The 25,272-nt window shown below is 47.6% G+C and overlaps 1 protein-coding gene across 1 annotated transcript in view; it reads right to left on the bottom strand.

Moving 5' to 3' along the window:
- Window positions 1–25,272, bottom strand: part of GRK3 (G protein-coupled receptor kinase 3) — a 72,913-nt gene that overhangs the window by 44,194 nt on the left and 3,447 nt on the right. Inside the window, exon 2 of the mRNA XM_082491731.1 lies at window positions 11,136–11,212. Within this exon, the coding sequence (XP_082347857.1) occupies window positions 11,136–11,212 (77 nt within the window). The remainder of the gene's footprint in view (window positions 1–11,135; window positions 11,213–25,272) is intronic.

The following is a 25,272-nucleotide window of genomic DNA, read 5'->3' as shown; positions in this document are numbered from 1 at the left end:
CGCGTCAAACCTCGACACAGCCTCACAAGCAGCTCATATGCTGGCTTAGTGAGAGCAATGGATTATTATTCTGCTTTGAGCCCAGAAGAGCGGTTAGGAGCAAAACCCTCGAGGCGGATGACAGAGTCTGCGCTTCAGACGAGGGGGCGCGCGGTGAAACCCCCTCCCACCTCCTCGGAGAGCAGCCAGGGCTCCAGCGCTTCCAAAGGGTAGGACCCGCAGCTCGTCAAGATGTCAAGTGGTGGCACACCAATTCAAATGATAAAAGGATTTCGAAGGAAAAGGAGAATGTGCTCTATTTTTAACACGCAGCTGTAAATCATTTAAAAAAAAAATAAAGTGCTGTCTGTGCTTCCCCCACTGCAACTGCCACTGGATCTTTCCCTCAACCCATCACGTATCATCTTAAGACCCTCATGAAATGTGCCTCTGAATATCGAACACGTAATAAATAATTTTTTAAAGCCGTGAAGAGAAAAGAACAGGGAAAACTTACATCTGAAACACATTTAGTACGTATCTTTCATACTTTAGTACGTATCTTTTCATTTCTCCCTTAACATGCAGAATTCCAGTCCACTAAAGGAGATCTATACATACATTGAAAGTGGATTATCAAAAGCATTCAGCATATCAAAGGTGCACGAAAAAAAGGGTTGTACGTATGAACAAGTAACTCTAAAAGACTGACTAATAGCACTAAACAACGACAGGTAAAAGTATTCCAATTTTTAAAAGAACAACTAAACACAGAATTGAAGCGTCCCATTTCAATCAGTCCGTTATTGCAAAGAACGCGATTAAATTCCTTCACTGGAGCTCATCAAGAAATACACAGCACTTGAGGTTTCGTTCTTTTTTCACTTGTACACAGGAGAAACTCCCACCGCTTTAGCAAGTGGCATTAGCAGCTACGAGCAAGCTATTGGCAAGCTAACGAGCATCGGCAGCTTAATAACGCCAGGCTGGCTGGTTGTCACTTGCGGATTCGGCTCTTTCCCCACGTCACAAGAATATTCTGTCCCTGCGAATGACGTGACAGTCGCTATTTTCTTGATCAATATTTTTCCATCATACAACTTATTTTAAAATTACTTAGCTAACGCAAGCCGATAGCCCTTTACTACCAGAAAGCACGCGATTTCTTTTGACGCGCTCCACACTACGAACTGTTGGCTGTTACGAATTATTTATCGCACAAAGTACCCTGGGAGGTGTACTTCTACTTCTTGACAGGGCCTACACCTGTGTGTGTGCTCTCCCGGGGGAGAGGGAGGCGACAGGCTCGTTTCATGAAGACACGGAATAATTTCCCAACAGAAGGGTACTCTCACGTCTCTGACGCCGGCACTCACCTCCGCCAGTACTGCTCAGCACCTCAACCACTGAAAGGAATCAAACTTCTGCAACGGCATCGAGGAAGGCTGTTGCATTGTGGTTAAAACCAAAACACAAACCCCGCAGCACTCAGTCAGTAAATACACACAGCACTTAGATAGGTAAAGAGGAGCGAAACCACTCCAACAACAGTGCCAGAGCGCAGATGATTCTCCGACGTGAATTTTGAAGCCTTCCTCCGGTTCGCTCTGTGCGCTCCAAGAAGAAAGCTGCGAGGGCCGGAGGTTCAGAAACAGATGGCTCTACTTCTCTTCAGACTCCTTCCCCTTCTAATAAAAGGAATTATCCACAGAAGTATCTAGAAACGTTGAGAAACTGTTTTGCCTCTTTCCGAACCTACCTATCCCACCACCGCAGGCACGCACACGCTTGAGAGCAGTGGCTGGACGTAAGGCCGGCAGTGGAACGAGGCCAGGAAAGAGAGGAGCAACTTCCCTATAAGGTCACCGCTCTGTTCCCCTACGGAGTTTGAAGATTCGGCGGTCTGATGGTGTACATTACTCACCTCCTGACAGTGCACCAAGCGACCTTCTGCAGCAAGGACCTCGCAAATGCGGACCAATTCCCCGGGGGGCTGCAAGTTGTGCTATGCCTCGCTCTTTTACAGGACAGATATTAGTATAGAACAATAAAAGCATTTGAAAGGCTTATGGTAAATATCCATGTCTGTCCCCTGCTCTAGAAATGAATTCACGAGATAACGGAGAGTCAGAGCTCTCCGGCTCCTCTGCGACTTTCTAACCGCTCAATCTCCTAAAAGCACTGCTGAAAGTTAGAAGACTTAACAGCTTCAGTAATTTAGATTCTACTTACTCTTCTCCTGGTTTCTGAGCTTTCCTCCTGTTACTAATGAGTTATCCCACTGAGAGGAATGAGAAGCGCTGGCAGGACCAGAGAATCTGCTTTATTAGTAGTACAGAGCAGGTAAATCTCATTAAAGCTGTTATTATGCCACGTTACAGACATGGAAAACTAATATTTACCTATTTCACAGTGGTGTTCGGAGGCTTAATTGGTCTGTGAATTGTGTCAAGACACACTGATAAAAGCTCCACAGGAGTGCAACTGTTTCGGATTGACTGAGAAACTGGGGGAAGGAGGGGGAAATCAAGATTGTTCACCATCTCTGTTTATACACAAGTAGAACATTCCATCAGAAACGGGCTAAGAACGCTCAGGTGAGTACAAGCAGATAGAAAACGCTACCTTTGGTATGGAAGTCACTTTGCACTATATTAAAGATGGGATTTTAACATTTTAGTTCAAAGCTTTCCAAACTAGTCTTTGCAACCCTTCCTTGCAAGTTGGTAGCGGACCAGGGGAGCCACAAAGGCGTACCAAACAGCTCACCGAGCAGTAGGACCTAACGCTGGAGCCCACCTAACCTCTGCCCCACATGCTCCAGCCCTCGGAGCATCTCCATGGCCTCCTCTGGCCCCACTCCAAGGGGTCCATGTCCTTCTTGTGCTGAGGGCTCCAGAGCTGGAGCCAATACTGCAGGTGGGGTCTCATGAGAACAGAGTAGAGGAAGAGAATCCCCCCCCTCGCCCTGCTGGCCATGCTGCTTGTGGTGCAGCCCAGGATGCGGGTGGCTTTCTGGGCTGCCAGCGCACATTGCCGGCTCACGTGAAGCTTCTCCTCCACCAGCACCCCCAGGTCCTTCTCCTCAGGGCTGCTCTCCAGCCATCCTCCACCCAGCCTGCATTTGTGCTTGGGATTGCCCCCACCCACGTGCAGGACCTCGCACTTGGCCTGGTTGAACTTCATGAGGTTCACACGGACCCACCTCTCCCGCCTGTCCCGGTCCCTCTGGATGGCGTCCCTCCCCTCCAGCTTGTCGACCGCTCCGCACAGCTCAGAATCATCGGCAAACTTGCTGAGGGTGCGCTCAATCCCACTGCCCATGTCACTGTCAAGGATGTTACACAGCACCGGTCCCAACACCAACCCCTGAGGAACACCACTTGTCACTGCTCACCACCGCTCCACATCAAGCCGCTGACCACAACTCTTCCAGCGCGACCATCCAGCCAATTCCTTATCCACCAAGCGGATATGGAAATGCCCGTCCCTCGCCAGGACCCACGCAGAGCGCCTTACACCGGCTGCCCTCTCCTCCTCCTCGGATCCCCTCACCGCACCCCCATGCAGCCAGATGCCATCTCCCCCACACACCAGCAAAGCCACTGGAAACGGAGCTGGAAGGAAAGGCTGGAGACTCGCCGCTGCAGGAGAGCGCTGCCGAAGCCTCAGGTGTGCGGCTGCGGGATGACTGAACAAATCACGGAGGGCCCATCTAATCTGAAAGGAATGAGTTTACGTACATGCTTCCTGGGGAAAAACAAACAAACCTACGAAATGTACACAAGGCAGTGGCTGAGGCGGTGTGCCACAGCTCGGGCTTTGCTGCCTGGTATGCATGTTTGCAGCAAACTTAAATGTGGAGACATCCAAGTCACTTTTCATCCAAATAATTTATCATTTCTTATCTCTAGATATGTCATATTCATTATCTATCTTGCTCATCTTCTCTCCCACAATATTACTTCCGGAGTTCAACATTTCCAGTCTGCCTGGAATTCTTGATAACCTAACCCAAAAACTATATAATTACACTGCTCTACTGTGATAAAGACTATTTTCCCCACGACTTAAATCTTCCGACAACTATACTGTATATAAATGCTAATATATATCAGCATGTGTACATTACCCATCATGTGAAGTTCCAGATAAGATATATATTTTTCCTATTTTAAAGCTCCGACTTAACCTGCAAGTCCACTGGGAAATCACACAACTGAGTCCCTTCAACCCCTTCACGAAGAAGGGCACGGGAGCATAGCGGGCTGCCTCTCAACAAAGAAATGATCAATTATTTATCATCACAAGAAAACCCAAAATGAATACATGCATTTTTTATCGTGACTTTGGATACTCTTTGCCCATGACCCACAAGACAGACACCTCCTAAGAACTGCCTGCAGGTAAAATGCACGTAAAATCTGCAGTGGGAAACCTCGCCCGTGCCTCTGTAAATGCTCTTCGATGTAATTCATGCAAGTACCACATTTATTTTACCACAAAATAAAAGTATGTTGAAAGAAATGTAGCTGTCAGTAACGTTTACATTACGACGTAAAAACTAGATCTTAAGTCTAACACTAATTTGGCGAAAAAAAACTGCACACGGCAAAACAGACTGAGTTTTATAAGAAGGCTCCGAGTGCGGATTTTCTCTCTTTCGCTGTCCCCGCCCCAGTTTGATACAAGCGGAGAAGTGCTGTAAAGGAACAGCTCCGCTGTGAAATGTCTTACACTTACAGTTTCTGTTTCGCTTTACAATCACACAGTTTCCGACATCTACTTGTGGTTTGGGTTTTGTGTTGTTTTTAACCGATCATACGAACCGTGCAAGAAAAACACAGGTTCCACAGATTCACGCCGGCCTCCTGCAGCCTATCTGCAACCCGAGTTTTAGTCTAAACTTGAACAGAAAACAAGAAGTAACAGGAGAAAGAAGAAGATCAGTCTTCAAACAGTATTTTAAATATCATTTTTTGTTCCTATAGTTACTTCCCGATTTTGACGGTGTCTACTTCTGTATGGTGGCTGTCTTCCCCAGGTCAGAAAAGGAAGCCCAGAACAAATCCGCTCGAACAACCAACCTGCCTTCTTGCTCTCACAGAAACCCCGCCAAGCCAGGAACTATCGTCCCCGTCATACGGCTGCACATTACTTAACGTCAATACCCCAGAACAGAGTAAAATTATCGCAGTGACACAAGACTCGTGAGCGCTGCTAAGAAAGAAGTCCAAGGCCGTGACGCTTTCAATCATTCAAGTCTCAGATCAGGAGCTAATGCACACCCCCAGCTGACTTTGGCTCTAAAATGACCGTGTTTTTAAAGACCCTTTAGCACAGGTTTTTGCGCAGCCCCTCCTACTCGCCACCCTCCTCCCCTGGGAAGGATGGAGGACCTCAGCCCATCCCTGCGGGGACCGGCGCACAGCAGCCCATCGCGGTGCTCATCCTCCCTGCGCCGCCGGCCACCCCCAGCCCCGCCGGCTCGGCCGGACCTCGGGGGGGGCAGATGCCGCTGGCACGACCCCCCCTCGGCTCACACCTCCGGCCCTGAGGGTGCAGACAAGCCTCCAGCTCCCGAGTCGGCACCAGCGGCTGGAAACGACTGGAAGCAAGATCTGCTAACAATTTTGTCCTCCCCTGCTCATTTAATAGCCAAAACCCAGGTGCTCTGCTTTACTCCCAACCAAGTTTTATTGCTTTCATTGTTATTTCCTCAGAGGACTATTTAATTAGTTCAGAATGCCAACGGCACATAGATCTTATGCTTAAATTAAACAATAGCTTAAATAATGCTCTAGGGAGGTACTTTTCCCAGCCTGTTATTTTTAGGTGTCTCGGGGAGCGCAGCGCGCTGTGCTGCCACACTGGCAACAGAAAGAGGAAGAGCAAGAATGTTTTTCTCGACAGATTTTTAACTCAAGGTCCATGTAATGATTAGCATCAAAATTCTGAAATAATGAAGTATGATGGGTCCGTAACTGCAGAAACAAGCACCAGAAAGCATGATTCGTTGCCCTAAAAAAAAAAAACCTCTTTAGCCGTTCTCACCCTGGTTTGTTGGTTTGGTTGTTTGGGGTTGTTCGGTTTTTTTTCTCAACAGAAAGCTGTCCCTGACAAAGCTGGAGGAAACAGCAGCCAGAAGGGTCGGGAGCACGTTTCCCCCTCTCTGCAGAGGGCAGGCAGAAAAGTCCCTGCCCACGGTCGTAGGTTGTCTGTGCAGAAGGAACTACAAAACAGACCAACCGCTCATCTGCTCTGGAAACTCAGCTGAAAAGCTACCAGAATATCCACTCGCTACGCTTCGCTGGAGCAGGATAAAGGGAGCGGATAAGCAGCGAGAGAGCCCCTCACAAGACGGGCGTGTGTAGGAAGAAGCGCTCGTACAGATGGCAAAGCGCTCACCCCGGCTGGGAAGACCTCCAACTTGGAGCCCGCTGATTTCAGAGGATATAAAAGACCGTTAAATGAATCACCCCAGAAAGATCATTCCTCGCTACACAGAAGTGGATGGTAAATAGGAAGGAAAAAAAAAAAATAATGTTTGTAACTTGTTACGTCAACTACAAGTTTTTTTAATCGGTTCTTTTTACAAGTGTTAAATCTCAAGAAAGTAAAACAGAAATTAGATTCAGCTTCAGGGGGAAAAAACGCAAGTTACTTACTAGGCAAGGTGAAAAGCTTATATTGCAGCACAAGCAGCTGCTGAAACAGCTAAAATATGTTCTGTTCTCATCTTTTCCCAAGACCCAAACCCAACGGCTCCACGGAACAGATGAGAATCTGAGAAGGGCGTAGACAACCTGGCATGTCCCACCAGCTTCCAAGCACTCACCAGAGAACCCACCGCTGAACCTAAGCCAGGACCTGAACTTGTAGGACGCTTCACTGTCACATCCCAGAATTTCTAAGCCAACTTTATTCACTGCCTCCCGGGCAGATGCAATTTGTCAGAAAGTCCAGTGTCAGACACAAGAGTCACTGAACTATAACCGGCAACAAGTCTGCTCCGAAGCATTTGACTTCAATAAGCGAGATAATCCTGTTCCAAAGTAATACAGTGACCTAATTCACTCCCTCCACCACTTGGCGGTTCCAGGCGCTGCAGCAGACCCCGATGCGCCCGGCAGCTCATTCCAAACCTGCCCTCGGACAGGGGCCTTGTGGCGAGCGCGCCCACCCTGCAGCGCCGGCAGCACGACCACAACTCCACGCGCGACTTCAACGCGGTCGTGAAGCAGAGTGGATTCCACGGGTAAATTACAGACATCGGGAGAGCTGAAAAGGCCTCTTTTTCTAAAGCAAACTCATAATGCGGCGTTGTAGCAAACAGGATGTGGTAAAAAGAAAGCTAGCTAAAGGTGGTTACGCGCTCTGCCTCGAGACATGCTGTACTTCCCCATGAAGCTTCTGCTGTGGAGGAAGCAGCTTCTGCAGGAACAGCCGGCTGCTGGGCTATTAAGCGCTGCCAGAGCATTTTTCTGGGCGGCTCTATTATCTTCATGTCCTCTGACTCATTAGGCGATTCTTAGAGAGTTCAAGATCATTCTGGAGCACGGCTCCTGCCAACAGTCGTGCCATCTTCAAGAGATGAGAGCAACCTATTGGCTTTCACGAAGAAAAAGACGTAAATAGAGGACAGACACTTGTTTATGCAAATCTTAGGAAGTCTCCAGGCCATTTTCGTCCCTGGAAGGACTGCTGACGGAGTTTCCTGCGCTTATTTTGATCCCGAAGGGCAGAGCAAAGGTTTTGGTTCCCAAGCCCAAGCTGCCCAGGCGATTGCCCGCAGTCGCACACCTGGGGGAGGTGGCAGGGAGGCGATTGGGGCCAATCTTTTACAGTGGGACCTGGAAAGCACTGATCCTAAAAGGATTTAAGGGCTCATTAAGGATAAACACTTGCGGCACCATAATTAGACAAACTCATAGGAAAACATCCAACAGGAACAACTCCATGTACGACATCAGAAAGACTTGGATCGGGCCACTGATCAAAGCCCTGGGTTTTATATTTGAAAGAAGGATACTGAAAAACAGAAAAACAAAAACCAACGAACTGGAGCTGTAAGAAAAAATTGTGGTCTGGCAAGAAAAAAAAAAAAAAAAAGCTTAGCAGTCCTCATCTACATCACTTCCCAAAGGAAAAAATAGGCAGCTTGATGAAGTTTTATCATTAGCATATAAGGATAAAGCACCGTACGCCAGACGGCTCTTCAACTGAGAAAATAAAGGCACAGGAAGAGCCAGCAGCAGGGGGACGGAGCGGCAGAATTACAGCTCGTGATCAGAGACTCGTTTGACTCAGGTTGATTTCAACCCCCCCGAGCAGCAGCTGCCTCCCGTGGGGCGGCTGCCCCAGACCCGCACAGGTCCTGAGCCGCCGTCTCTCCGCATCCCCGCCGTACAGAGAGACAACGGCAAGAGTAAAAAGGTGATTAGACTTTTAATTACCTCACCATATTTATTTTCACAGCCCTTTGCATAATGCTTGTCTAAAATTGAAGGTACTTTACCACAAGCAATTATGCTAATGGCTGGAAACAGAACTAATTTAATGGCAGAGAACAAGCTAGAAAATGTAATAAAAGTTAAATGAACAACCACAGTAAGGAAATACAATATTTTCCAGTGCAGTGCAAAGTCTTCTGTTAAAAACAGTCATGTTTATCTTTAATCTTCTTTTTCATCCATTCTAAGCCCTACTTCAGAAGAAACCGGCTTCAGAAGTAACCGAAACTCCAGCAAAGTGGTCACAGAAGACCTCCTCATTTCCAGGTAACAGAGGGCAAGAACTGCTATGAGTGTACCACGGGCAGAGGAGGAGAAAACCTCTCCGCACATCCGTGAACTGCGCGTCTCAAGATCTGGGCGAGAAACTAACATGTTCACGAAACTCTGGGCCCGAAAATTCCAGGTTTGCTGGCTACCAACACGGGAGGGAAAAAAAAAAAAAAAGATAGATACAATCCTTCCAAGGTTACAGTTACCTAACTATAATTGCTATAACTTATCAACATAACTGCAATGTTCTTCCCTGTTCTTTGGAACCAACTGTTAATGAAAAGTATTCCGTTACATAAATAGAAATATCCATTACACATGAGCTGTTCTGTTTGATTGCCTTTTTTTTTTTTTTTAAGGAGGAAAAAAAAAACCAAACCAAAACCACCCCCAACTTCTTCATTTCATTGCCACCAAACAGAACCAAGCTACAGCAAAATATTCCTGCTTCAGCACAGACATCTAAACTGAAGCACATACTGAGAGATGTCGGTACAAGCAAACGCGGTATCCATGCATTTACAGCGTAACATTTTTGGCCGGAATAAAAAGTCATAGTTTTTATGCACAAAGATACAGACCACGCTTCAGTTACTGTAATACAATGGAAAGCTCCGTGAGACTGCTACGGACACATCCCCCAGACCGGTCTTTCCACAGCCCTCGTCGTACGAAGCTATGACATCCGTTAATGGCAATCTGTGATATTATACAAGAACACTATTTATTTTAATCCGGCAACACTTAAAAACTCCCACTCCAGAATATTCTCATACCTACCGAGCCGCACGTTTCCAGGCCACCAGGAAAGGTGGACATTTCTGCTCCGGCTAGGGAGGGAGACCAGCTACAGCTCAACCGGAGATGCCCCCACTGCACCACCTGCCCTGGCATACAAGGCCCGGCGGCACGTCGTTCTTGGGCGTTTGCTTCCACTGTTAATTACAGTCTCAGTGTATTTCAGAGAGCGGTAGATCCATTGATCCCCTCGAGCCTTCCCAGCCCCTTTTATGGGTTTTGTCCCCATTCCGCAGGACAACAGCAGCCGTACCATCCTCGCAGGTGTCTGCCAACCCACTCCTCGAATCTACTGGACAAAGTTTTCACAACCCCTCGTGAAATCCCTTCCCCCGCCTTACTATCCATCCTACTACTAGAATGGTTTTATTCATATCCAGATTTTTTTTTTAATTCACACGTTAAGCCTCTGGAAAATGGACTAACCTCACCGTTTCTGCAACAGCTTTTCTGGTTTCGAAGACTGTTCGACCTCACTTCTCTCTTTCATAACCTACGTAACACCCGATTTCAATACTTTCCTGTAGGTCATATTTAGCAGACTGCTAAGTAAGGTCTGCTCATTCCCACTGCTCTTTCCTGGGCTCCTTCCAGCAGGTCCATGTATATTCTGGAGTCCAGTGCCAGGACGGACACAATATTCTGCCAAAAGAGGATTACTTCACATGCCTCGCTGGCTACAATCCTGATTTTATTTTTAGTGGTGTGATCCAGCTGAGACAGTACAACCTACAGCTCACTGTAACAGCCAAATCAATTAAAAACGTCTACCTGTTCTCCACCCTCTATTTCTGTAATTACTCCAGCACAGAAGACACCGCTCGTTTTGACTGAGCAGCACTGCATTTTTTTCCCCTCCTGGAGTTTACGGAGAGCTTTTGTAATTCTGTCCTCGTCCTCGGTGTGGTTACAGTCCTTCTCAGCACGTGAGCAGAACACAGAGGCTCTTCACCCCAGCGTTCACGCTGTTCACTGAAACGCTGCGTGGTAACTGACCTCTGACGCTCCTCTGCAAACTCCCTGGATCCATCCTTCCCCACGCGCACGGAAGCACCGATAATTCTCCTCAAGTCAATTTTCCCAACAGTTTCGCCCCCTGCACGCAGCAGTTTCACCCAGGCCCCGTCTCCCCGTGGCGCTAGCAAGAACACGGTGTCAGACAGTCAAGACAACACGCGTGGTATCTCTCCTACTACTGCTCCCTTTATCGACAAGGCTTATTACCCCTGCAGAGGAGGAAAAAAAAGTTTAACTGATGTGACACATTATATTGTTGACAAGCCCATACCAAGTAATACAATTTTCTCCTCGATGTTTCCAAATAATTTAATTATTTTTCCAGCAGTTTTCCAGAACATGAAGTTAAGTTGACAGATTGCCTTGCTTCGTCTTCTTCCCTTCCACAACATTTCATTTTATTGAAGACCTTTGTTTTACTAAGCCCTGTCCGTATTCCCGTGTGCATCAGACCACCTACACCACCGATTTTTCAGCAGCGGTCACAGGGAAGTGGCAGGCAAGCCAACCTTAAAAATATTTACGTGAGTAACATTTTATTGAAATCTGACTTACCAATTTTCTGATGAAAGATCTTGTCGAAGGTCAATTCACCCCTTTCCTCAAGGTATTTCTGCATAACACTGCGGATACTGAAAAAAAAAAAAAAAAAAAAAAGAGTTACTTGGAACTGCTTATTTTAAACCAGACCTTTAACATACTCTGGAGAAAGGGATCGCTAAAACGAACATCAATGTAAAAGACTCGTGCAAAATGAGATACCAGTGCCCACCTCCTGCATCAACTCACGGCAGCCTGCTGCTCTAGCTGAAGAGCACGAGGGTTCGTTGGACTGCAACTCCTAACGCCAACCGCCCGCAGTCGTGTCACAAACACAGGGAGATTGCGAGTTCACAGAATTCAACACTGCAAATTACTTTATGAAAATTCAATCTTCATCCCTGAATACATTTCCAGACATCACCTCGCCAGCCTAAAATTAGCCTTGTACTCTCAATACCATGATTTTTAAGGGTTTGTTTTCAAAGGTTCTTGGAGTTTGAGGTACACAAGAAAAATCACTTTTCCCCACTGTAAATATTATTACCATCCAGTGTAGAATATTAGTAATATTACTATTTACTCAGCGTAGAAGAGACATAGCTTTTACATTCCAAGCTTAACGTACCGATAGCCTACGCCACACAGCACGATGCTGCTAGAACTCCCCTTCAGGAATCTATACTTATCTAATACAGTTTGAAAATACCACAACTGAGCATATATTGGAAAAAAAGAGAAAAAAAAAAAATTATAAAAAAGCCATCGGTGATTGCACATAGTTCCCTTCACGGTATGCCACCAGAGAAGCGAGAGCACAACAGCCTAACGGAGAGCTCCCAGGCTCTCCCGGGGCTGCCCAGTGGGGTTTTTATCCCGGGTCGGTATCTGTGGGTTGGGTGGAGGGGCAGGACGGGGTTGCCACCACCCAAGGCTGGGTGCTCCTCCCGGAGACCAAGCACGGCGGGCAGGAGCCCGCGGGCTGTACCCGGGGGGCTGAGCCCTGGGGGCTGAGCCCTGGGGACACGGCACTTCCCAGGGGCCGTCCTGGCCAGTCCTGGCCAGCGCCTCCTTTCTTTGTTCCTGCCTCAGGTTTCAGCCTGCACCTTGTGAAATAAACGCAGGAGTCAGTCAACGCCAGGTCAGGCTGTTAACACTGCAACTGCCATACATCGTTTAGAACGTGAGCCAAGGTAAGCTCCATTAGGCCCCCAGCTTGGCTGCAGCGCACTTAACAGCTACTTTGCCTAATTTAGAATGTCACAATCACTCATTTAAACCACATTAACAAAGATTTCCTTTATTCGTCAAATAGCCTCAATATTCATTTTAATATAATGCCTATAAAAATTGCATACGGGCAACAATACAAGTACATCAATTTTAAAATCAATGTAGCCCAGCAGCGCTGCGCCTTGGTAAAACAACTACTACGCTGTCACAGCATTAAGGCAAAATTCCACTAGGCTTTTTCTGTTTCCAATTTTAAAATTGGTATTTTCATACGTACTGTTTACTTTTATAAAAATAACCACAAATACCCTGTACAAAGTACTCATGCCCTAAACAAGATTGTTAAATAGCACTCACGTTTCTGTAGAAGACTGAGCACCTAATCCTTGTAAAATGCTGACTCAGAACTACGTCATGTCAGGAAAACACTGAAAAATCTAATTCTGAAATGCAGCGGAACAGGCCAGTTCTCATGGACAAATGTCAACCTTTTCTGGAGAGGAAAAACTCGATTTCTGGGGTTATTTCTCATCCGTTTTTTCCTCTCAAGCCTCTTCCTTCACTAACCGGTGGCTGTGCAGGTTTGGGTCACGGTGGGCAGCAGAGCCCTGAAGGCTGCGGACCCGGCGGACGGTGCCGCGAAGGGCGGAGACGGTCCCCTCTCACCCGCTCACAAGGAGCCCGGCACCGGAGCTCCTGCGAAACCGCACCACTGCTCACAAACACCTCCTCCATCGTCTTCGAGGGAGGAAAGCATCTGCGCTCCTCCTCCTCCAACGAGGACCCGAGGCATGAAGCCTGAGCGACTCGACCAGAAAAAAAGTCTATGATAAAAGCCAAGGAATTAACTCGAAGGCCCTAAACTCCCATCCAGGAAATTATTCTATTAATATTTTTTGTGCAGATCTTAAAGGCCCACATGGAAGGCAGATCTATGAATGCTGCGAGAACTCCGGAGGTTAACCACCACATCACGATGAACAAGAACTGGGAGGGCGAAGCGTTGTTAATCAGGTTTCAGACTATAAATTATTCAGTGACGAACTTGCTAGTCTTTTTGTTTGTTCGTTAAAAACTGGGTCTACTCTCTGTGTATTTTCACAACCTAAACAAAATTCTGATTTCAAAGGAAGAGGAAGCAGTAAATAGAGATCGTGTTCTGTTCTCGGGAAAAGCAAGGTAGTAAAATAAAATTGATCACGTAATTGACAGAATTGCAAAATCTGGCCGCCTGTTCTATGGGTGGATTTAAAAAAATACACATCCTAGCTAAACATGGTTAAAATGGGGGCCGTAAAACTTAGTTCTTTGCAGAAATCCATAAAACGTTAGCACGCTGATGGCAAAATACCTCTAGTTGCACTGACACCTTCCCGTACCGGTGAGCACGGGCAGCACAAGCCCCATGGCTTCCCCCGGCAGCGCGGGGCCGTGGAGCAGCGCGGTGGGGCTGGCGGGAGCCCGGGGGCGGCCGGAGGCACAGGAAGGTTTGGGAGATGCCTGCAGCTCTGCCCGCTCCCTCCCTCTCCATCCCTCTTCCCCCAGCGACACCTTCCCCTTCTCCCCTCCACGCTTACGGGAAGACCACTTGTAAACGAACACGGTGTGTGTCACCAAAGGCCACAAAGGTCCCTCTCCTCGGCCTCCCGGCCGGCCCGAGCCCACGGGCGCTGCCCAGCCCAGCGCCCGCACGCGGAGCACTCTTCGGCAACGTCCCGTTCCCACTGACCGCTAGACCATTAGTAACATAATAAGCCTTTTTGATAATAACGACATCAAGAAAGCTTTCCTCTGCTCAAACAAGCGCACTGCAAGAAATTACACAAACACACCCTAGTCTAGACAATGGGAGAAGATAATGAAAAATTTAACGTATGAGTGAAGTGTCCAGGAAAACACTCTGATTGTGTAACGAACAAATCTCTCCAACGCTTCTCTCCTCCTCCCCCTTGACATCACGCACTTCTGGTCCGACGGATAACATGTCAAAGGCACAAAACGTTTTTGCAGCTACAGAATCTGAACAAATCTGTAAAATGATCACAGGCCACGGGAGCCCACACGGGCATTCCAGCTTCTAAACAACACTTTCACCTTCAAAACCACCACTCCTTAGCCATACGAATAAATAGGAATAAATTACATGGAGTGGATTATGACTACCCAGAATAATTGACTTCTAGTTCTTACACGGCAGTTAAAGGTAAAAATCCTATCGAGTTCAAAAGAAACGAAGCAGAATCCGCATATCCTTTAGAAGGATGGAAAATTTTAAAGCAGAGCCTAGCGCATTCCACCAACAGGAAGGAAGGTTCCCTCTCTGCCTTTGTGTATCGAATCATTAGTTGCCCTGCACGTAAACAATCTGGGATTAAAAGCTGCATTTCACAGAAAAGTAGCCATTTCTAAAAAGCTTTCCGTATCCAAATATGCTTTCAGCACAAACAACGCGCTAATGCGAGAAGTGGACTTTTTGCGTAAGTTCATCTCAGTTCACAGCAGGATCTACCTCAGCAGCAACACTCAAAATAAGCAGAAACAGAAGCTGGCTAAAAACGAAATCCAGGGAGACTTCAGAAACAAAAGCATATCCGACTGTACTGTAGCAAAACCTTTTGTCCGTGTATTTATTTCAGAGAGGAAGAAAACAGCAAACAACAAAAATTTCAGAAACACTCCGTTTGAGGTCCACATGCCACAAGTAAAACTGAAATAACAGGACAAGTATATTTGGGGGAAATCAAAAGTCAGGCTTAAAATTTTGTGGGAAAGGCGATTTGGACTCTGGATACCTCTTTGCTGGTTTAACTGGGACCGCATTTAAGCGGGTACCCGGCAGCAGGGTGCAGCCCTTCGCCCCGCGCCCAGGTCAGCCGGGGAGACCTGACGCAGCAGTGAGACGGTAAAGCAGTTTTGGGAGAGGTTTTTAATTGCAAATAAGATGAGCACCTCGCTCCCCGGCGACGCAAACGGCACTCACGTAGGGTGTCGGGCTGCTGCGGGGGGCCGTGGGCGGCAGGGTGCTGCGGCGCGGCGGTGGGCGCTCAGCCGGCGCGACTCTTGCAGCCCCAGGGGAGAAGCTGCCCTTAAAGAAAGGGCTGAACGAAAACAGCCGGCTCGCGAAGCCGCTCAGAGCGCGCTGCCTGCCCAGGAGCAGGAGGAAAGATGACTATCGGCATCAAACCGTAAACTTTGTGAAGAGCACAGGTCGCTCTAACCTGGTCAGCTCCTCCACCTCCCCAGAAAAGGGGTTTATTACAGGCGTGAGCTGAAGAATCCGTTCAAAGGAGCTTTAAGCCGCCTCCTGAAGCTCTAGTTACTATAGCCAGCATCCTGGTCTTTCAGACCTGATCAAAGAAATCCACTGAAAAGCAACCTTCAGGGTTAGAACACTTTCTGTAATTAAACGGTTCTCGCCGCGTACAAGCCGGCACGGAGGCACGCAGTCCGGCAGGGCGCAGGCAGCCGTCGCAGCGCCAAGGTCAGCACCGGCAGAAGATGCCGACTTGAAAACACATCTCCTGAAAAACTAAGAAGAAAACACATTCTGTTCTTTTTAACACAGAAGAGGACATGTGCACGGCAAGAGCAACCCTCCCTCTGGGGCGAGCCACGCCGGGAGCAGCGAAGCAGGAGGTGCCTTCCCGGGGGAGCTCACCCCGGAGCCAGCACCTGCCCTCGGCTGCAGCCGGAACCACACGCCAGTGCCGACGGCAATAGCTACTCCTGCTGTTCAGCCCCCCCATAACAGATCGGTAATGTTCCGTGACTCCAGGGGTAAGCAGAAACCGCGCTTCGCTGGGTGTCCGACTGTACCTGCAGCCGCGCAGCCCGCGGGACGGCACCGGCGCCCCAGGACCAGTCCATCAGGCAGCCCAGAGTCCATACGACCGCAACGGATGCGGGTGCATGCAGAAACTAGGAGTTACGGAGGAGAATAAAATAAACAGCATTCACTTCGACGTTTCCTAAAAGCTCTGCTATTAATTTCCGAGACGCACAGATTTTGTCCCCGCAGGTTTGTTGTACTCAATTATGCAGAAGTACTTTTGAAAGCATCTCGCACCTAGGAAATGGAAAGGGTAAAGAAAGATGCGACGGTATGTATACATATATATCTCCTTACTGTCGGAACTAGATCAAGAAGCTACTTACTATTGGCCTTCTTACCACTGTATCTTAAAGGAGCTTTCAATTATTTATCATGAAAGCATATTATTTTTTTCTTATAAATCAATAAGGGTTCAGAGTTGTGGGATATTATCTATTGTACAGACGCGCACATGCACACCACGGTTGAAAAAAAACTATGTTTGGCCTTATCGCAAGCATTAAAGACTCATACTTACATTAAGAACATGCCGTTACACTCACTAATCTATTCACCTATACGCTGAAACAGAAAAAGGAGAACAGCAAAACAAAACCAGAACGAAATGGCAGCTTTACAGAGGCTGGCCTGAGGAAAGCGGAGTTCAGCATTTAGCTCTACCAACATTTCCTGTGTCATCTTGGGCAAGTCAGAAACATTATCTGCCTCAGATCCCCAGTCTGTAAAATAAAGCCGTATTTCTTTTTTTTCCCTCCTCTTTGCCGTCAGGGCAGGTATCGTCCTTCTGCCATGTGTGCATCCTGTACCCCGCACACTAAGCTCCTCACGGCTCCTGGCACGTCCAAAAACTACTCCAACGCTAGTAATTCTTTCAAGAAAATGCTAGATACTCAGCAACTGCACTACCGCTGCCTTTGACCGCCAACCTTTTGCTCTGCCCCTCAGCACCTTCCCGCTCTCCGCACTGCGAGCGTCCTGCTCCCACGCTGGACCTTCCATTTATTCTTGTCCGCTTTCTCCTCCTCCTTCTTGTTATCACTCCCTATTTCCCTTTTCCCCATCCCTCTCTCATCCTGTTCTCACCTTGCTTTCCGCACCGTTATTTATCACGTCCCCTCACCCCACCCAGCTTTCACCTCTTCTTTCTTCTTCGCCTTCTCATCCTGCACAAACGCACCAGCCCGCGCGCAGGGAGGCCTCACAAAGCCCACAAAGACCTGAGCTTGCCCGCAGCCAGAAAATAACCGAGCCTGCTTAGACCCAATTTCAAACGAGAAGAAAAGCTGAAAGTCGGAGGTATAATACTACCAATGCGTCCTCAGTAACACAGTTTCTCACAGAATCACAGAATCACAGAATCATCAGAGTTGGAAGGGACCTCTAGAGATCATCTAGTCCAACTCTCCTGCTAAAGCAGGATTGCCCAGAGCACATTGCTCAGGACTGCATCCAGGCGGGTCTTGAAAATCTCCAGGGAAGGGGACTTCTCCTTAGAAGCATTTTTACTGAGGTTTTGCAGAGTAGGAAAAAAACCCAAACAAGTCACACAAAAGAAGACAACAGGGAGAAGGAAAGAAACATCTCAACAGAAAGAGTAAATCTGTGCGACTGATTACTAAAAATGCTATTACTTTCTTGTACTATGTTCTTCACTGGCATGAAGTACCTCTCCAGCTGACCAGATAACTCCCCTTGAACGAGAGCGTCATCTGCAATGGGTCACTGGATCACAGCCCCCCGGTCAGCTTGATCGCCACTTTGGGGGGGACGCTTGGTGCAACCAGGGAAAAAGAACTGCCTTCCCTCCTAGGTAAGAGAGAAAATATCGTGAACATAACACAAACCATTCGATCCGTTTCGTGTTGTTTCCTCTCGGACTCGTACCCTGTTCAAAGTTCAGCAGAAGTCAATACTTCTCCAAATGATTTTGGTCTCGGATGCCGGGAAAGGTATTTTACACGCTGCAACTTTTGTTCAGGCAATTGACGGGGCAAAGTCGGTCCCCAGCACGTAAAGCCAGAAAGGACCACTAGACCATCCAATCTGATGTATTTATCTACTACTTGTAAAATTCCGTATTTGAAGAGGAAACAAATCATTAAAAGACTGTGAAAAAACATTTTTGGAGAACAATGAAATAACATGGAAAAAGATATGTTCCTTTTATTCTTTTACTTTTGAGCATCCTATACTACTACTAGACTACCCCGAGAGCCATGCAACATCCAACTGACTTCATTATTTCATGGAGAAATAAAATGGGCCATTGGTGCTATGCTAATCAGTGCCCGTGCCCGTTCTACTCTTAGTCTCATTAGCCGACAAATCGAGTAGCCGCGAGTGGAACCCACAGGTTTCGTCCCTCTCCTGAAGCCCACCCCGACCCCGCGGGGCGCACACCTACAGGCACAGCAGCGCCGCCGCACGACCCGCCCCGGTCATTCCCGCAGCGGGTGTCACATGGGGCAAGAACAGGGCTCTGCCCTTTTCTGTCCCAAGTTCACCCATTTCCACCCCGCCTCCTGTCTCCGCACACCCGGGGAAGTTTACGCTGAGCCCACTGCCAAGTCGTTCCACTACACCGGACTAATGCTCTTATAATTGTCAAGGGTGATTAACAGCATATTGCCCCCGAGAACCCTGTTTGCGATGGAAGGGATTAAAGCTGTGCAACACTTTCCCACAACCCCCCTCCGGCGCGTGCATCTCATCCAGGAGACGAAGCAGCTCCACTTATGCAAATTGTATTAATGGAGAAAGTTTACGAGGGAGCCAAAAGCAATAGCTATGGAGCTCCAATTTCAAAACACGCACTTATCCTCATGCTCCTTGAGGATCATTTGCATTATCATCGCTGAAATCTGAAACTAATATAAAAGCTTCTAAGTACATGAATTTTTCAAGAATAATTAGACTGAATTGTAATGTCAAGGACTTGCCCTTCCACCAGAACGCTGCTACTGAGAAATTACGAGACACAGAAACCGGAGCGAAATCACATCTTCTCGCTCCTACTGCAATTAAGTAATTTGTCAATCATAATTTTTTTTTAAACAAATACAAAATTGCTGAAGACGCGCCAATTTTTTTTTTAATCTTTCCATATCTATAAAATGGTTAGAGCTTTCTTTAAAAGTAGCGCGTGAGTATAAACATTCGCTGAGCCACCGAGAACTACGGCCAACGTTGACCAAAACACACTACAGTCGCCTGTGATTTATTTATTCATTTATAGTCTCAGGATGCAATTTTACAGTTTAAAATATTTATTTGCACTAGCCAAATCCATCAAAAAGTTGCTAAAAATGGACCAAAGATCCTGCCCCAAAGGCCTTTGAACCAAAAGCACGACAGGGTCAACAAGTGCAATTCAAAGCACTGGCAGAACGGCGCACAGCCATTACAGCCAAAGCTTTTTTTTTGTTTCCTTTAGAAAAGCGCATTTAAAAGGTTTAGCAATGCAAAATTGATTAGAAGTGAAAACTGTTAGGAAATATCGGGCCTAAGAATCAGATCTTCTCAGAACTCTTTTAAACAAGTTAGAACTACAGAAAAGTTCCTGTATTTTTTTCTCCCCGGTGGAAACGGTCCCCCGTGAAGAGGCAAGCATCGCTCCGAAGCCTCGCACCCCAACCGCCGGTCTCCCAACGCACAACAAGACCAGAAGCGTTGGCTTCATTGGGTTTTTTTTGCTTCTCGTTGTGCCTTTTAACCTGGCAGTTATTTTAAGGTCCCAAAAGTAAGGGAGATGTGAAGAAAGTAACTGCAATCTTTAGAACAATTTGGAAAGAAGATTGGAAAAATCTGGGGTAAAAAGAAAATTTAAAAATAAAAAAAAAAAACCAAAACCAAACAGTGGACTGATGCTCCGAGACCCAGCATCGCTTAAGCCTGAAAATGAGCAGAGCGTGATGGGGAAGACATGGGGAAGGCAGGCCGGAGGCTTAAGAAAAACAGCAAATGATGAGAAGGCTCAGGAAGGAGAGTCACCTCAGAGGCGCTACCGCGGAGACGCCTAACACCCACCCGGGGCTGGGAACCAACACCAGGAAAGCCACGAGGCTCCAGGGCAGCCAGCAAACCGCCAGCGACCACCCAACTCCTCCCTGGCCGGTTCCGCTCGCGGCGCAGCCAGGCTCGTTCCGCCACACACTTGAGGCCTCCAGAGTAAAACGCCTACCCGTGTTGTGCCTTCTTTTCATTTAAAGTTCAGTTTAACCCAGACCTGTATTTCACCGAGCTCTGCTTTCCCTTCTGAAATTAAGACAGAAGCGTAACCAACAGAGCAGCAGCCAGGCAGCATCCCCCGAGCTGGCGCGCGGAGGCCGCGTTCTGCGCTCTTGCCCTCGGGCCTGAAGCATTTATTGGGTCCCCCCAGGGCTATTTCGGTTTTCTGGGAGGATGCGGAAGCTACTGGGAGCTCTTTTCTCATCTGCGCCTTACGCAGAGGTAGCAACTCCTCCTGGGGGACGAGCCGCGTCCCCTCCCGGCTGCACGCAGAGCCGCTGCGCCGATTCCCCCCCCCGGCTGCAGCCAAGCGCCGGCAGGTCGGCATGCAGCTGGTGCTTGTCTGGTGCGTCGCAACACCCGCCGCATCAGCCGCCCTGAATTCCCGTTGGCATTTAATGAAGGCTTTGATTTGCACAGCGCTACCAGATCCTGAGAAATCTGCCCTTTCCCCGGTTCCCTCCCCAATAGGACACGACACATGCTGACAGGACGGATTCCTGGCGCGCTGGGAGGGGGCTGGGGGGGTCCTACAGGGAAGCGGTTTCTCCTGACACTCTCCAAAAATTTTATTTATTTACGCAAGACATATTTATATAGGTGTTTAATCAGTATCGGAATGATTTTCTTGGAGAAAGCGGTAAGCATGGGGTGAAGCTTTCTATGTGGAAAACGGCTGTATTTTCTAAAGCTAGAAACTGCTTTTACCTCAATTTAGTTCAATTAAATTATGTGAATTGGTTTGTGCACCTGGACCTGACGGCTCCTGATAGGCTTTTTTTCTAATTTTATTAATTACCAAAAAAAAAAAATAATGCTATTATTGATAAGAAGATTAAAGCAGGCCATTCCACATGGTTTCACCAGAACACAAACCACTCCTGCTGCATACGGTCTCTCCTGATGTTGTAGTGCCAGCGTTCTGCTGGAAACATTTCACACGGGAAGGTCCAGGCACTGAAAAGCCACCCTACCTGTAAAAGGAGTAATAGCTATAAAGTTTATTAATTTTACTGGAGAGACAAATCCGCCTGTCCCAGGCATGTCCCAGCAGCAGCAGCCCCAGCCCGTCCGCGCCAGGCGCCGGCTCCGCACGGCGACACACGGGCATGCATCGCACCAGAACGCAACACCGCATGATGGAAGCTTTCCCCAAAAACGTCCCTAGAAACATCCCTCTGTTTATGGCACACAAGCCTGCACGCTGATCTCTTCCCAGATCACCCTCATTTACCTTTTTTCTTAATTAAGGTAACGACGCCCGAGGGAAAGCCTGTGTTTCAAAACATAAGCTTCAGCCTTACAGCATCCCCACAGGAGAACTAATTGGAACATCTCTCTTAAGGGCAGATCTCCCTTTCCTGTGCCCCAAGACGCTCCAAGTACTGTACGCCCAGGAGCTGGGACAGCCCAGGGCCGCCGCCGCTGATCCGAAGCTCCGAAAAATCTAACTTCAGCCCCCGCACCTGCCAAACGTCCTGTGTGTGAACAAAGGGACATCGCCGATTTTCTACTCGGCTCAGCTTCTGACCTGTACAATACAGGTAACAGCAGTGCCCTTTTTCCAGGCTCTCATTTCTTGTCTATTAAAGCTGCAAGAGCTTTGCAACAGGACCTTCATCTTCCCGTGAGCTTCTGTATCCACCTGTCTGTTATTAAGGTATCAGACACTGCAGTTAATAGCAAATAATGACCTGAACTCCCAAGCGGGAGAGCAGCCAACCGGCGCGGAGAGCAGCACCCGCAGCAAGCGGGAGCCCTCCTGTACAGGCTCCTACCCTGTGACGGCCCATCTCCATCCCTAAAGCACGCTTTTTCCCCGCTAAGAAAGTACCGTAGTACAAAGCTAATGAGATAAAAAGCAAGTACGCTTTGTTAGCAGCCCAAGCTTTCCGTACGGATACTAAGCTATCTTGAGAAAGCCACCTTTTTCCTACCTTCCCAACCAACGCTTCTACTGACAGCAAAGTTAGGAGGCGGAATTTCTAAACAAAACTGAGGGGTTTTTTAACTACTCGGCCGTCTCTACTCACCCTGAGCAGGACTAACCCAAATGAGAAGACATTCACCACCTCAGAAATAGCAGCTGCACCAAGTAGACGGCAACACTTTGGGAAGTACAGTAACGGGGAATGCCTCCATCCAAGTCGTCCACTATCTGCTTCAACAAAGTGCCCGGTGAGCTCCGAGATGCTCCGTTTAACGGGGACACTCTGCCCTTGAGCAGCGCGAACCCACACTGTATCCGCGCACACCTACTGCAGGCTCACCTGCAGGACGCGGCTCTCAGAACGCTCGCCTGGCGCACGCCACGCGCAGCCATCTGCAGCTCCCGCCACGCTTGGCTTCCTTTACTCTTTGCTTAGATGTTCAACTCAAACAGCGGGGCTGTAGTATAGCTGCAAAATAATAAATTAGTTTATAAAACCATTTCATTCAGAATCCTTTTCCCTTCTGTAGTTTCACAAATTACACGTCGATGAAACCACTTCGAACAGTTCCGAGCGTCCTGCACGTTGGCTTTAATTTCTTACTTCAAATTTTTTCAATTCAATTTTTAGTAAGTCCTGGAAGCGGTACAAAAATACCAAGAAACAAACTTGCTTGACACTAAAAAAAATTTGTAAATGTCAAACAGAAACCCAAACTGTTTTGAAATTTTAGACAGCCAAGCTTAATAAGTTCTACTGAAATGATTTACAGTCATTATTGCTACAAGCAGATGGAACGAGCTTCAATAAGCCCCACCACCTTACAGAGCTAAAGTTACCGTGACACAAATTCATCCGAATTAACCGTTAGATCCTTAATCCTTCATAGCATCTCCCATTTAACTCTGCGTTCATTGGCACCATTTCCTTGCCAAGCCCGGTAAACGCATAAGCCTCTGCACAACCTGGGCCTACTTTTTTACTGAAAACAGGAAAACAGTACTTTTAAGGATTTCTACCATTTGCATTCGCATAGTGAGGAAGAAGCGTAATATAGCACAAGGCTTCCCGGAGCTACGACACTCAAACAACCCGCACATAACGCAGGGGTTTGGGGTTTTAGCATCGCTGATGAGACCCTGTCAGACCCTGCTGCGCCGTGCCATGGACCAACACCACAAAACGACGTTGCGGGTCCCCCACGGGAGACACAGGAATGCCGACGGACAGAGGGAGGCGGACAGGAACCCCCACCGGTGAACGTGGCGCACTCCATCAGCACAGCAAGCCCTGGCAGACTAATCACAGCCAAAGTTCATAAGCTCCACAACAAAAAGAGTGTTTTAATGAGGGATTCAGGGGAGGAGTTTTGTAGACCTGATGGCAAGGAACAGCACAGACCGAAGCAGGCAGTGCCTCTCGGCTCACGGAGGGGAGCGGCAGGAGGCGGCAGCACCGGCCAGCTGCAGCAGCTTCCAACACCGTGCCACCGAGCTCCGGGAGATGCTCAGTGAGCCAAGTGCCACCTGCAGAAACCCAGAACCCAACAGTATGCTCAAAGCAACAGTGACAAAGAAGCACCTAGAAAGATGCAAAGGGATGACATGAATGGAAGAGCAACAAATATGAAAATGACATGAACAATTGTCAGGGAAATTTTCTGAGAAACAGCACGTTAAATGAGTAAGCACAACAAGAAGGCGTTAAATAAAGCCGGAGAAAATACCGTCAAAGTAACCGAGACTGACAGCAGAGACGGAGGAGTCTGAGCCTGTAACTTAGAGATGTTACAGAACTTTCAAGAGGTACAAGAACATGCTGAAGGACACATCAAAGAAAGAGTATAGTAATGCCAAGAGAACAAAATTGAAAAAGCAATAGAGGAGAGAACAATGATGCTTAACTCCTAGCGGGAGATGCGGCTTGGGTTTCGCCAATATTCAGCACTGCAGCAAGAAGAAAGCAACTCACAAATAGCTCAGGATGGAACTGGAAAAGAAAAGGCAACCTCCACGCATGCAACGAACCTCAATTAGAGCTGTAAGCAAGTTAGTCTGAATACTAGTTAAGAAAGCAAAGGACACAACACAGACTAAACTGCCCTGGCGAGAAGCAGCCGGGGCACCAGAGCGTTAGTCTTCACTTCTGGAGGTAAAGTGAAGATGGGATGATAACTGAGAAAAAATATCATGTTAAAAATGTGATTTTTAAGAAAAAAGTGATTGAAACATGCCTTTTTCCCTCCCAGGGGGATAGGATTTGGAGGAAGGTAGGAGACCAGAGAAAAAGGTTGGGAGAAAAATAAGAACTATCTCAAAAGAGAGGCGATTACTGGAAAAAAAAAAAAACAGGTTAGAAAAGGGAAGATGAGAAACATCTACAACTGCAGCAAGAGAAGCGGGAGAGAAGCCTGGGCAGATGCACCCTGTGTTTTGTTACCATGCCCGTGGTATCTGCACACCGAAAGCACCCTAAGCTTTAATGTTCGCTTTCCTGGCGAGGACAGGCGCAGCCAGCGTGAGGACAGGCAGCGGTGCTGTATGCAAGCCCTGCACCCTCTTTGATTCCAGTTATCTGACTTCCTGGACCATTTTTCTCAACTTCACATTATGCGAATCCTTTACTCAAAACAGAAGGAGCTGTTGGCAAATAAAACCAGCTGTTATACAGTGTTCTTCCACTCCCTTTGACCAAAACATGGGAAATCTAAAATTCACATGGAAAAATAAAAATCTTCAGAAGCCTGCCGAATAACCTACAAAATTCAGAGCGCGGTTCATTTGCTGCGTTCCCCCCAAACTTCAAACATTTGACAGTAATTCTGTAGAAAAAGATTAAGGTTTCGTATTTGCTCATATTCCAGTATGTATGTCCTCCTTCCCATTTTAGGACCTCTTTCTGCAGGTCATTCTGCTTTTGACAGCCCTTC

The sequence above is a fragment of the Vanellus vanellus genome, assembly GCF_965231255.1.
Source record: "Vanellus vanellus genome assembly, chromosome: 16".
In the NCBI taxonomy this organism is placed as follows: domain Eukaryota; kingdom Metazoa; phylum Chordata; class Aves; order Charadriiformes; family Charadriidae; genus Vanellus; species Vanellus vanellus.
The sequence above is the reverse complement of the archived record's forward strand: the minus strand, read 5'-3'. Positions and strand labels throughout refer to the sequence as shown.